The 14,239-nt window shown below is 40.5% G+C and overlaps 1 protein-coding gene across 1 annotated transcript in view; it reads right to left on the bottom strand.

Moving 5' to 3' along the window:
* Positions 1-1,446: 1,446 nt before the first annotated feature.
* The window catches only part of im:7136021 (uncharacterized), a 50,716-nt gene continuing 37,923 nt past the window's right edge, over positions 1,447-14,239 (bottom strand). Inside the window, exon 5 of the mRNA XM_063046699.1 lies at positions 1,447-1,700. Coding sequence (XP_062902769.1) covers positions 1,447-1,700 — 254 coding nt within the window. The remainder of the gene's footprint in view (positions 1,701-14,239) is intronic.

The raw sequence follows: 14,239 nt of genomic DNA, 5'->3' as shown, positions 1-14,239 counted from the left end.
CCATTTGTATTCCAAGAAACAAAGTTAATCCTCTGAGCTATGTTAACCACAAATCAATCTCTTGGTATATAAAGGGTTAACCGGAGTATAAGCCCATGTAACCGGAAGAGGAACCAGCATTTGGAAAGGAGACGGAAGCTGCAACAAAGCAGACATTGTTGTAGTTCAGAATTAGCCCAATGAAAAAAAGAAGAAAAAGCCCCCCACCCCCCACCCAAGAACCCTAAAACTAAGCCAAGAAAGGCCAGAAAGCAAGCTAAGACTAAATCTACCCCCATTTCTCCAGAAGGCGGCTCCCAAATATATGTTGGTAAAAAGACCACCTAAAAAAAGCAATAAACTTAACAAATACAGTAAAATAAAATACTGCATTATAATCACTAACATGCTAATAAAATGAAAACAAAAGAAGAGAAACCAATACATATTATTCAATGTAAAATATTAGTAAGGAAAAACAGTTAAGTATAAAAAAAAGGCGTATCCGGCAAGAAAAGTATTATGGGGAGAAGAACCCAAAAAGATGGCGTGGTAAAAAAAAACAAAGGTATAATGGAAAGAATAAAACAAAATGCCATCTTGATTATGCAACAGGGAGAAAAAACATAATATTCCCCCACATACATTATTAAAAAATATATAGAAAATAACCAATAATAACGATAAAATTAAGTATAAAGAATACCAACACTACCAATCAAAACTAGAGGTCTTATGCTTATACTTAAAAATAAGTCAATCTTCAAAAATGAATCCTATGATTAATAGAATTTGAAAAAAAAACAAAAAGCCAAAGCCAATATCACAAGGATTGTATATTAATTAAACTGTGGCGGCTGATTCAAGTTCTTCCAGAAAGCTTCGAGCAGCACTTGTAGAGTTGAAAAAAAGTCGCGGGCAGTTCGGAGGAGAAATTCTTAAGCAGGCAGGATACAGTAACGCTGGTTTAAGATCTTTTTGGTAGCATTCCATCATCAGATGTTTGAAAGCTAATCGCGCTCTCATTAATTCAGGGCTAATATCCTCAAACAGTCTGAATTGATGGATTTCAAATTTAATCATTCCCTGCCATCGGGCTACTCGTATGAGTTACTCTTTAACATGAACATAATGAAATCAGATAATTACTGGTCTCGGTTTAGATTGAGAATCTGATTTACTTCGAAAAATACGATGTGCGCAATCGAGCAATGGAGGATCATCCAGGAATTCAGAGCTAAACGCAGTCTTTAAAAGTTTCGAGAAGAATACTGAAGGGTCTCCTGTCTCAACTCCCTCGGGGAGACCAAATAAACGTAAGTTCTTTCTTCTGGATCAGTTTTCCAGATCAGTAATCTTAAATTTAAGACTCTCCAGCTGTTTATCTGTCGAAGAAACTTCTTGTTCCAAACTCTCGATTTTTTCATCTTTCTTTCATGCATCTTCCTTCAGTTCGGTGATAGTGTTTTATTGCTGTTGAACTTGATGGTCAAGCACACCAAAAGTTTGCATAATTGCCGTAATCTCTTCTTTAAAGCCTCGGCATATTTCATCAGCATGATCACAAAACAAATTCATCAACAATTCATAAGTTATCTCAGGATGTTTAGGGTCAGGTTTCTTTTTTCCGTCGCCATCGGCATCTTTTGCAGGTTTAGCGTCTCGAACTTCAGGTTTTGTAGCTGGTTCTCTACTCATCTCTTCAAAGTTCAAAGTCCAAACTTAAAAGTAAATTAAATAAAGGTGATCATAGATATAAAATGAAAAAGTAAAGAGCGAAGCCGAGAAATGACCTCACTGCGTGAGCGCCATCTGGAGAATCCGTGTGCCGCTGATTAACCCAATCCTTTGAGTTTGGGTAAGCATTAGACTTTACCCTTCTCGATCATGAGTTGTTGCCAGATAGCTGGAAGTCTGTGATCTTCACTCTCTTTCTCTTTCCTTCGACTCCTTTTCAGCACTTATGACCACATTTCTTTTATACCATCCACATACGTCATAAGGTAACGCTCACAGAAACGAAACTGTGGACTCAAAGTAAAACGAAACTGGGGATACATGATGCCCACAGTAAACGAAACTATGGACTCCCAGGAAAACGAAACTGTGGACACGTGACAGCTGGTATACACGAATTGTATACTCATGAGCATGATTGCCAACACTGTTCAGCAGACTGCCTGCAAAGGTGCTCAATCACCATGGCAAGAGTCCGTGGTTGTGACATTGCATAGCTGTTGAATGGACAATATTTGCAAGGAAACTGCTGTAGTCATCAACAGGCACAATCAAATAATCATTGGTAAAAGTCAATACTAACATTAACCTACAGCCTTTTGTGCAACTCCAAAATTACTATCAGGACTTGCAAGCATGATATTGTTGATGAACTTGTTGATATTCAACTAAACCTTCCATTTCTGGGAAGCAAACCAACTCTTTTTACAATTTAGATGTTTCACAACTCATTGCTACCCTTTGTGTTCCTTTAGGAGCTGCAGATGACAGAATATCAGCAGATGTGAGGTGGAATCATGATTTCGACATTATTTCATGCAAATCTGGCAGCGAAATCACGGGGAAGTAGAAATTCCACAATGTATTTCTATCCCTGCAACTGAACTGCTGTCACACACAGTGAGGCCGTGCCTTGCTTTCCTGTGATTTTGCTCAGTGTCATCATATTCACCCGAGATCACATTGAATGATGCATAAACCATCTTCCCACATGGGGGGAGACACAGCTATTAGGAGGGGTGGAAGGTGTTGAAAAGGAGGAAGACTTTGAGCTACTGCGTGCAGCAGGATATATTCATAATTAACATGCTTGAGTGCCACTAATTACTACTGTGCTGTGAAGTGTCACAAATAGCACAAGGTGTACATAGAGAGCTGTTAAGAATCAGAGACATGTAGCCCAGACTGGGGATGGTTGGCAGTTTTCTTTCCATGCAGGGCATTTAAAGTAAGATTAGGGTTAGTTTTATTTATTACATGTACATCAAAACATAAAGTGAAATGTGTCATTTGCATCAACAACCAACTCAGTCACAGCATGCGCTAGGGGATGCCCATAGATGCCACCATGCTTCCAAAACCAACATAGCATCTCCTCAGCCTATGACAACTTCTCATCCAAATGGGTTTTAAACACAATCTGGTTAGTTTTATGGATGTACCCCATCTCATTAATACAGAAATATTTGATTATGTATTTAGATGACCTAAATGTCATGGTCAGATTTGAACATGCATCTGAATTAATAATCCATATTTCTGATTTCAGATTAGTTTCAAATTATTTTCAATACAGCTCCTGTGAATCTTTGTTAAAACGAAATTTCTTCAGACAAAATGTGGAAGAACTAGGGCTGGAGATGCAAGAAGATTCCAATGATTGGACTAGTAATGTTTAAATTGCTCCTCCTTTATCAAACATCTCACCAGTTGCCACTGATCTTCTTTTCCCTTTCCCTTTCAGTGTGTAGCCCAATTTTGCCTCCTGACTCTCCCTAGGTGTGCCTAGAAGTTGGCGGGAACACTCTAACTGTTTCATTGATACGTTTTGATGCAGTTTTCCACAACTGTCCCAACTCGTGTTCATGGGGTATCAATTGAGAGATCAACTGAATCTCTCAGTGGAAGAAGTCAATCCTTGTACACCATCAGGTCCTGTGTCGTCACACATATCCACAGGCTTATCCTTGAGCCTGAAAGCTCCAGAAAACAAAAGACAGAGGGATATGATGTCTTGGCAAAGTAACAGGAATGACAATTACCACAATCAGGCTTCTTACAGTTCACCCATTAATGAAATAAAGTCAGTATGTGTGTCAGAGGTATATTTGATTCTATATACAGTTACTTCACTTTTAATCTCCAAATAAATGAGACACAGTCATGTCACTGGTTTCCATATTCTCCTCTGCACCTGTCAACAACACTATTTCCTGCTCCATCACTCTCCCATGCATGTTGTGCTTTTACTCTGAGGGACTGCATTGGAAAGATGCAATACAGTCAGAATGGTAACCCTGACACATTTCATTGAGTCTGGGCTGAGGAACACTGGTGTGTAGATACTTGACAAGATGACACTGAAATGGGTCTGAGGAATGACGTGGGATGATAAACTTTGCTTGTTGGTTAATCATCAAATGTAGTCACTTTACCTGAAGCAACACACATAAAAATTGCTGGTGAACGCAGCAGGCCAGGCAGTATCTATAGGCCAGGGTCTCAGCCTGAAACGTCGACCGTACCTCTTCCTATAGATGCTGCCTGGCCTGCTGTGTTCACCAGCAATTTTTATGTGTGTTGCTTGAAATTCCAGCATCCGCAGATTTCCTCATGTTTGTGTCACTTTACCTGACTTGCTTAAGTCATTAAAACACTTTCCACAGAAATCCAGCAATTGGACAGAACATACTCTGCTCAACACTCATGACTGTGTGATTAAACACAACTCAATCAATGACACACCGTAGTTGGTAGAATCTCAGATGGTGATAAGGAGGTTTAGAGGAGTGAGACATATCAGCTGGTCGAGTGGCGTCACAGCAATAACTTTACATTCAGTGTCAGTAAGGCTAAGGGAATGACCGTGAACTTCAGGAAGGGCAAGTCAGGTGAACACACACAAGCCCTCATTGAGGGGTTTTACCTGTGCAAAGGGTGAGCCGCTTCAAGTTTCTTGACGTGGTGTCTTGGGGTATCAATCCTGTGCCCAACACATTGATACAATCACAAAGAAACATGCCAGCGGCTATGCGTCATTAGGAGTTTGAGGAGATTTGATATGTGAAAGACACCTGCGAATTTCTATAGGTATACAGCAGAGAGCATCCTGACTGGTTGCATCAAAGCCTGGTATGGAACCTCCAAAGCAGAGGATCACAAGAGCCTGCAGAGGGCTGTAAACCCAGCCGGCCCCATCACAAGTACAGCCATCCCCACTATTAAGGACATCTTCAAGAGACAGTGACTCAAGAAGGCAACATCCGTCATCCAGCACATGCCCTCTTCTTGTTAATAACATCAGGAAAGAGGTACAGAAGGCTGAACATCTATACTCAAAGATTTAGGAACAGTTTCTCTGCTCTCTGCTATCAGATTTCTGAACAGTCCATGAACCCATGAACACCACCTCATTATTCCATGCTTTTTACACTATTAATTTCTATAATTTATAGATTTTTATGTCTTTGCAGCATACTGCTGCCACAAAACAACAAATTACATGTCATACATTAGTGATAATAAATCTGATTTTGAACTGCAGAATTTCAAGTATTTAAATTTGTAATTAAATCTCATCTCGGTCAGAGTAACCATGAAACTACTGGAATGTCACAATAAACCAAATGTTTCATTAATGTCCTCCACAGGAAGAAACTTTCATCCCTATCCATCTGGTTTTTATGAGCCCCCAAGAGGCCCAGTGAGATCGACTCTCAAACAACTTCCTCAGTTTAGGTACAATTAGGAATGAACAGTGAATGCTTGTGTTACCAATAACACTAACACCTTCTGAATGCGTAAAAAATCCTTGGTTGCAACCAATCTTGGATGCTGCCAATCTCGCATTTTTCACCACTCCTGCTCCTGACCTGCCTTTTGGTAGTGATTCATAGAAAGCCTCCTTGAATGGGGGACAAATAAATGGTAGATGAACTTAATAAGTATTTAGCATTAGACTTCACTGTGGGAAACCACTAGTACTATGCCAGAAATTCAAGTCAGAGGGCAAAAGTGAGTGTAGATGCAACTACTAAGGAGAAGGTGCTTGGGAAGCTGAGAAGTCTGAAGGTAGATAAGTCATTTGCACCAGATGGACTACAACCCAAGGTTCAAAAAGAGGTAGCTGAAGAGATTATGGAGGCACTAGTAATGATCTTTCAAGAAATTCAGAATTCTGGAATGGTTCTGGAGGACTAGAAAATTGCAAATGTCACTGCACTCTTAAGCAGGGAAGGAGGCAGAAGAAAGGAAATTATAGGTCAGTTGGTCTGATATGACTGATTGGGAAGATGTTCGAGTCCATTTTTAAGGATGAGGTTTCGGGGTACTTCGAGGCACATGATAAAATAGGCCAAGGTCAGCATGGTTTCCTTGAAATATCTGGGGATGCACCTGGATGACAGGCTTGAGTGGAGCGCCAACACAGAGGCTGTGTACAAGGGGCATAGTCACCTCTATTTCCTGAGGAGACTGAGGTCTTTTGGAGTATGCAAGCCTCTCCTTCATATGTTCTACCAGTCTGTTGTCACCAGTACAATCTTCTATGTAGTGGTGTTCTGGGGCAATGGCATCAACACGGGTGATGCCAACAGCTCAATAAACTGATTAGAAAGGCTGGCTCTGTTATATGAGTCAAACTGGACACACTGGAGGCTATGGTAGAACAAAGGACCCTATGGAAAATCCTGGCAATTCTGGACAATGTTTCTCACCCTCTACATGCCACTTTGGCTGAACAGAGGAATACTTTGACTAAGACAACTGTGTTACTCCAATGAGTCAACCTATAGCCAGGGAAGTGAAGACCCCCTCCTGTTAGAGTGTTTGACATAACTTAATTTTTATTTTTTTTTACTTCTCTTCTAATATTTATATATCTGTGCACCTGTAATGCTACTGTGACACTGTATTTTCCTTTGGGACTAATAAAGTTTCTATCTTAAGGGGAAATCTTGCTTGACAAAATCTGTTGGAATTCTTTACGGAAATAACAAGAAGGGTAAACATAGAAAAGTCAGTGAATGTTATTTATTTGGTTTCAGAAGGCCTTTGACAAAGTGTCACACATGAGGCCAGTTAACAGGATAAAAGCTTATAGTATTACAGTAAAGATACTAGCTTCGATAGAAGATTGGCTGACTGGCAGGAGGCAAAGAGTGGGAGTAAAAGGAGCATTTTCTAAAAGTAAAAGGGGGTAGTGTTGAGCAAGCAGGGAGTCTGCAGAAAGACTTAAGCAGATGGGGAAATGAGCAAAAATGTGGTAGATGGGATATAGTGTATGGGCATGCACTTTTCTAGAAGGAATAAGGGCATATACTATTTTCTAAACAAGGAGAAATTTCAAAACTCGGAGGTGAAACGGGACTTGGGAATCCTTGTACAAGACTCACTAAAGGTTAGCGTGCAGGTTGAGTCAGTGGCAAGGAAGACAAATCAATGTTTGCATCTGTTTTGAAAGGACTTGAATATGAAAACAAGAATGTAATACTGAAGCTTTACAAGGCATTGGTCAGACCCCACTTGGAGTATTCTGAGAAGTTTTGGGCCCCTTATCTAAAAAAAGATATGCTGGTATTAGAGAAGGTTCAGAGGAGATTCGCGAGAATTATTCAGGACATGAAGGGTTAACCATAAGACCATAAGATATAGGAGCAGAATTAAGTCATTTGGCTCATTGAGTCTGTTCCACCACTTCATCATGGCTGATCCAATTCTTTCTCTCAGCCCCAATCTCCCGCCTTCTCCCCGTATCCCTCCATTCCCTGACCAGTTAAGAATCTATTAACCTCCACATCTGCCTGTGGCAACAAATTCCACAAATTTGCCTCTTTCTGGTTAAAGAAATTTCTCCTCATCTCTGTTCTAAAAGAATACCCCTCTATTCTGAGGCTGTGTCCTCTAGTCTTAGACTCTCCCGCTACAGGAAACATCCTCTCCACATCCACTTTATCCAGGCCTATCACCATTCAATAGGTTTCAATGAGGTCACCCCTCATTCCTCTGAATTCTAGTGAATACAGGCCCAGAGCAATCAAACACTCTTAATATAACTAGCCATTCAATCCTGGAATCATTTTTGTGAATTTCCTTTGAACCCTCTCCAGTGTCAGCACATTCTTTCTAAGATAAGGGGCCCAAACCTGCTCACAATACTCCAAGTGAGGCCTCACCAGTGTTTTATAAAGCCCCAACATTACATCCTTGCTTTTATATTCTAGTCCTCCTGAAATGAATGCATTTGCCATCCTCACCGCAGACTCAGCCTGTAAATTAAAGGACAAGGACTCCCAAGTCCCTCTGATTCTCATTTTTTTCTGTGTTTTCTCTCCATTTAGAAAATAGTCAACCTTTTTATTTTGTCTACAAATTGCATGACCATACACTTCCTGACACTATTCCATCTGCCATTTCTTTGCCCATTCCCCTAATCTGTCTAAGCCCTTCTGTAGTCTCTCTACTTCCTCAGTAGGAGGTTTGGTATGCCATCAAAAACTTTCACAAATTTCTACAGATGTGCCATGAAGAGCATCCTAACTGGCTGCATCACTGTCTGGTATCAGGGGCCTACTACACAGGATCGAAATAAGCTGCGGAGAGTTGTAAACTTAGTCAGCTCCATCAGGAGTACTAGCCTACATAGTATCCCGGTCATCTTCAAGGACCAATGCTTCATAAAGGCCGCATACATCATTAAGGAGCCCCATCATGCAGGTCATGCCCTCTTGTCATTGATACCATCAGCAAGGAGGTACAGAAGCCTAAAGGCACACACTCAGCGATTCCTCTCTGACATCTAATTTCTGAATGGACAATGAAGCCATGAATACTACCTCAGTACTTTTAAAAATTTCTATTTTATATATATACACTCACACACATATACACACAGTATATACTTAACGCAATTCACAGTTTTTGTCCTATTATTATGTATTATGCCGCAAAGACAACAAATTTTACGACATATGCCAGTGATATTAAACCTGATTCCGATTCCTCATTAATTTTAATGTTTTGCATATGAGTATTTAAATAATCTTCAAGTTGGCTTCATATGTGTGTGCACCCAGCACAACCTGGAGATGTGAAACTTATCGGGGTGAAATTAATCCATCAGATTCCATGCACAATCTCCTCCTTTCCAAAACTCACAAGAGCATTAATATGAGCCCCATAATTTTGCAAATTTCAGTTATCCTGCACAAGCATGCACTTGCTGGAACTGCAATAAATAGACTTTATTATGTCAGTTATGCCTGCAAAGAGAAAAAGAGGTTTTTTAATCCATGTGGTAGAATGGACCTGTATATGGTCTACGTAAATCAATATAATTGCACTAGGATTTTGGTGGCATCTGCTATTTGCTTTGTAAGAGGTGCAACAGATTGTGCTTTCAATATGAGTAAGGCTATTTTTCTGGCAAAATTTGTCCCCATTGGAAACATTTCTCTAGGCTGTGACAGCAGTGAATTATATGAGGAAATTTTAGGTAGGTTTATTCATATTGCACCAGGACAATAATGATTTAATAGAGAAAAAGAAACATTAAAGAAATACTATTCCATCTGTGTGCTGATTTTTCTTTGTTCCAATGACAGTGTAATACAAAAGGGGGAAAATAGCCTGGTCTCCTTTAACACAAGTGGTTCTGCAGATGCTGGAAGTCCAGAGCGTAACACACAGAATGCTGGAGGAACTCAACAGGTCAGGCAGCATCTATGGAGAGGAATAAACAGTGAGATTTCAGGTGGAGACCCTTCATCAGACTAAAACGTTGACTGTTTATTCCTCTCCATAGATGCTGTGTGGTCTCCTTTAGTGCAATAAAATTGCACGACAGTGTAAAATAAGGTACTTATAAGCTTCTACAGATTGTAAATGGTTGCAGTTAATAAACTCTCTCTCTGTGAAGAAGTTCACTTTGTTACTTTGCCGCTGAGTGTTGTGACTGGCTGCGGTGCAATACTATCAGTGCTGCTGATCCCAGCTAACCTTTGTGAACAAATGTGCAGATCCAGAAGTGGCAATCTGCAGGGCCATGCTGAGAACAGAAGAGACAGAGGCACCCTTCCCTGATATCTTCAGTTTCCACTGCAGGCCACTGAGTGCTCTCACCTGGGAAGGAGACAGCAGGGAGTCGGCAGCTGGCCTAGTACCAAATGGGAGATGGGAGAGGGCAGTCTAATTGTGGGTGGTGGGGTGGGGGGAGCTCTGATTGTGGCCATTAATTTGACTTATCTCTCCCTTTCCTGGCCAAAAGAGGCAATGACCAAACACATTATGATCAGAGATCACATGAGTGAGAGCTCCGGGAAAGTTGCGAAGAATTCTAATCACCCACCAAGAAATGAACAGGATTTAGTCAGGAGAGATGTGAATACTTTATCAATTGAAAATCTAGTCCTAAGTCACCTAGACAGAGTGGATGTGGAAAGGATGTGTTCAATAGTGGGAGAGTCTAGGACCAGATATGCTAAATGGTGATAGATACATACTTCGATAATACATTTACATTGAACTGTTTTTGAATTTTGAATTCCAAACTCTTCTTCAAATCATGGAATCTTTAGTGCTCACCCGAGCTGGTAGTTGAGGAATCAATGCAATTATCTCACCTCCATCAATGCTACATCCCTTCAGTTTTCTGACAATGTGCTTAGATCCTGGAATAGATAGGAGATCGACCAACTTAGCCAAGTCAAGTCTTTTCAAAGAGGTGAACAATAAGAATGCCTTGGATGTTGAACATCCAAGATTCCCACGATTGTTGTAATGGATTGAACAAGAGCAAAAGAAAAATCGCTATTCATGAATTGCAACAAAACTGTCATCGATTCTAACAAAACTGTGGGAATTTATTATATAGGCTATGGGAACACGGCACTGGAAAAACCAGGGTCAATATTCAAAATGCAGGAGGAATTCGGCAGGCCAGGTAGCATCTATGGAAAAAAGTAAACAGTCCACGCTTGAGGCTGAGACCCTTCATCAGGACTGGAAAGAAAGAGGAGAAGTCAGAGTAAGAAGGTGGGGGGAGGGGAGGAAGCAGTGCAAGGTGATAGGTGATAGGTGATAGGTGAAACCGGAAGAGTGGAAGGGGCGAAGCAAAGAGCAGGGATGATGATTGGTGAAAGAGACCTTTCCTGTTTCTCTCCAGTCCTGATGAAGGGATTTGGCCTGAAACGACGACAGTTTACACTTTTCCAGCATTTTGTGTGCGTTGCTTTGGATTTCCAGCATCTGCAGATTTTCTTATGTTCACTGTCAACGTTGGTTTATGAAAGAAAATTGGTTTTGATAAATCCATTGGAGCTTTTTGAGCATGGAACTAGCAGAATAGATAAATGGGAACCAATGAATGAAGTACATCTAGAATTTCAAACGGCATCTAATAAAGCAGCGGTCCCCAACCACCGGGCCGCAGACCGGTACTGGGCCACAAAGCGTGTGCTACCGGGCCGTGAGGAAACCATATGATTTGGCGATATGAGTCAGCTGCACCTTTCCTCATTCCCTGTCACGCCCACTGTTGAACTTGAACACACGCGAGGTCATTACCCACATGTCATCCATGTCAGCACGGGAAGATCAACTTCTCGAGCTTGCAAATGACGACAGGCTAAAAAGTATATTTGACATAACATCTCTGCCGGCATTCTGGATCACAGTCAAGGCTAAATATCCTGAGATAGTCACGAAAGCACTGAAAATATTGCTTCCATTTCCAACATATCTCTGCAATGAATGTAACGAAAACTAAACTGCAGAATAGACTGGACATAAGGAACCCCCTTCGAGTATCGCTGTCTCCCATCACCCCTTGATGACACCGTCTTGTTGCAGGGAAATAAGCCCAGGGCTCCCACTGATTCAGCGATATTGGTGTGTTGCAATGATTTTATATGTTCATACGGGGAAGTTATGTGCTGTGTGTTTAATATCCATATGTTACTTAAAATATTATGATGCTATTGACTTATAACAATTACAGCACGGAAACAGGCCATGTTGGCCCTTCTAGTCCGTGCCGAACATTACTCTCACCTAGTCCCACCGACCTGCACTCAGCCCATAACCTTCCATTCCTTTCCTGTCCATATACCTATCCAATTTTTCTTTAAATGATAATATCGAACCTGCTTCTACCACTTCTACTGGAAGTTCGTTCAACACTTACTTCAAGCTCCCCTGTCCTCCCCGATAATTGACTTATCACTATATTCATGCGAGGAAAGGATGCGTTGTGTGTTTACTATTAAATTCGTTAGATAAACCCTTTTAGAAACGAAATTGAGTGTATTAGCCACTGATCACCTATATTCCGGTTGTGATTAACACCCCATCCCACCCCCAAACAGAATTGCCAAAAACGATTTGTAGAAAAAAATCAGGATGTACAGGCATAAGCAAGTCACGCATGCGCACTGGTGCCCGCGCAAGGCTTCACGGTTATTGTAGTCTTTCTCGAGGTAAACACAACGTATTTAACTGCTACTCTTGTCCGTTGGCAACTGTACCCCGCCCAGTCCGCAAGAATATTGCCAATATTAAACCGGTCCGCAGTGCAAAAAATGTTGGGGACCCCTGTAATAAAGGGCCACACAGATTATTACACACTGTGCAGGATTAAGAAGTGGGGAATATATGATGACAGATCAGAGACTGGATTTCATGCAGAAAGCAGGAGAATAGGAATAAATAGGTCATGATCCCAATGGCAACAGTTAATTTCTATGTAACTGTAACACTATGTACTGTATTATATTACTGTTTTACCTTTTGTGTTGTGTCAATGTACTAATGTTTGGAATTATCCGCCTGGATGACATGCAAATCAAAGCTTTTCACTAGGTACATGAGACAAAGATAAACCAATGTACAATTGTGAGTGGTCACAAGATTCAGTAACTAGGTCCTCAGCTAATTTTGATCTATAATTAAAGAGTTATTTGAATGGGTAGAGCATTATGTATCGAAATCTGATGAAAAGCATAATTAGGTGAGAAAGTGATGTCTGCCTAGGGAGTGTGTGCAACCTAACTGAGTGAAGAAGAAATAAACAAAATATATAGGCGGGGAGCAGTAGAACAGTGATTTTAAACTGGCAAATTTCATTGAACAAAAAGATCTAGGATACTGATACACTGAGTGTAGAAAGTTAATATGTAGGTCTAGCAAGCAATTCATAAGGTGATTTGTTTGCTAGTCTTAACTGAAAAGGGCGAAAACACAAGATTAAGGAATTTTATTTTATTTCAAATGTAGAGGCCTGTGGAGAGTTCACATCTACAATTCCAGGTGCAGTTTTAGTGTGTTGGCTTTAGGGAATGCCTGGGACAAGATGGTGATCAAGATTGTTCAGGTGACAACACTTTTGTCCAATTAACAGATGAACAAAAGCAATCAGAGAAGAGAAAAAAAGGCAAAAAGGAAGGGAAATGCTGGTTAACACGCAGGGTGTAAGACAGAACAGCTGCTGGAACTGTGAAAGAAAGTGGAATGCTGGAAACAGGCAGCAGCAGCAGAGATGGCAAAAAAATATAAATACTACAGGTGGACAATTTTACATCACAACTGGCATTTTTGACATAAACAGGAAGGACTGGTTATCTGAAATTGCTGAATTCAGACCTTGTGCTGAAAGGCTACAATATGTCCAGATGCAAGATGAGCCACTGCTCTTTGATCTTTCATGGGGCTTTATCGGAACTGAGACAAAAGTCTCCAATAGAGAAGTCAGAGTATGTACAGGAGACAGGTAACTGGAAGCTCATGGTCACCCCTATGGACTGAATGAAAATGCTCTGTAAGGCAAATACCCTGTCTGTGCTTGGTTTCCCAGTGTAGATATACAGAGGGAACTTGGAGTCCAAATCCATAGTTCCCTGAAAGTAGCAACACAATTGGAAAGGGTGCTTGCCTTCTTCGGTTGGGACAGAGTATAAAGGTTGGAAAGTCATGTTGAATATTTATAAAAGTTTAATTAGGCCACATATAGAGTATCCTGTGAAGTTCTGGAACCTACATTAAAGGTAAAATGTGGAGGATATGGAGAGGGTGCAGCAATTTGCACATACTAGTATGGTAGTGGACCACCTCTCAAATAATGATGAGTCAGACTACAGGAAGGAGGTAGAGTGCATCGCGACATAGTGTCACAACAAAAACCTTTCCCTCAATATCAGCAAAACAAAAGAAATGGTCATTGTCTTCAGGAAGGGGGACAGCGCACAAGCTCCTGTTTACATCAGTGGTGAGAAGGTTGAGAGCTTCAAGTTCCTAGGATAGCCATGGCCTGTCCTCTCTTTCAATATTTTTATTGATATTATATAAATTACGTGTATACAAATACAAAATTCATAAGGATGCAAGTAAATAATACAAATTACATTACATTTAAATCACAGTACTATGATCACAGTATCCCATATTCCAAATCAATCATATATAAAAAAAAAGATCGAATTATGAAATGAAATAGAATAAAATAATTGTATTTTATTTTTTTAAATATCTACCC

The sequence above is a fragment of the Mobula hypostoma genome, chromosome 1, assembly GCF_963921235.1.
Source record: "Mobula hypostoma chromosome 1, sMobHyp1.1, whole genome shotgun sequence".
NCBI lineage: Eukaryota > Metazoa > Chordata > Chondrichthyes > Myliobatiformes > Myliobatidae > Mobula > Mobula hypostoma.
The sequence above is the reverse complement of the archived record's forward strand: the minus strand, read 5'-3'. Positions and strand labels throughout refer to the sequence as shown.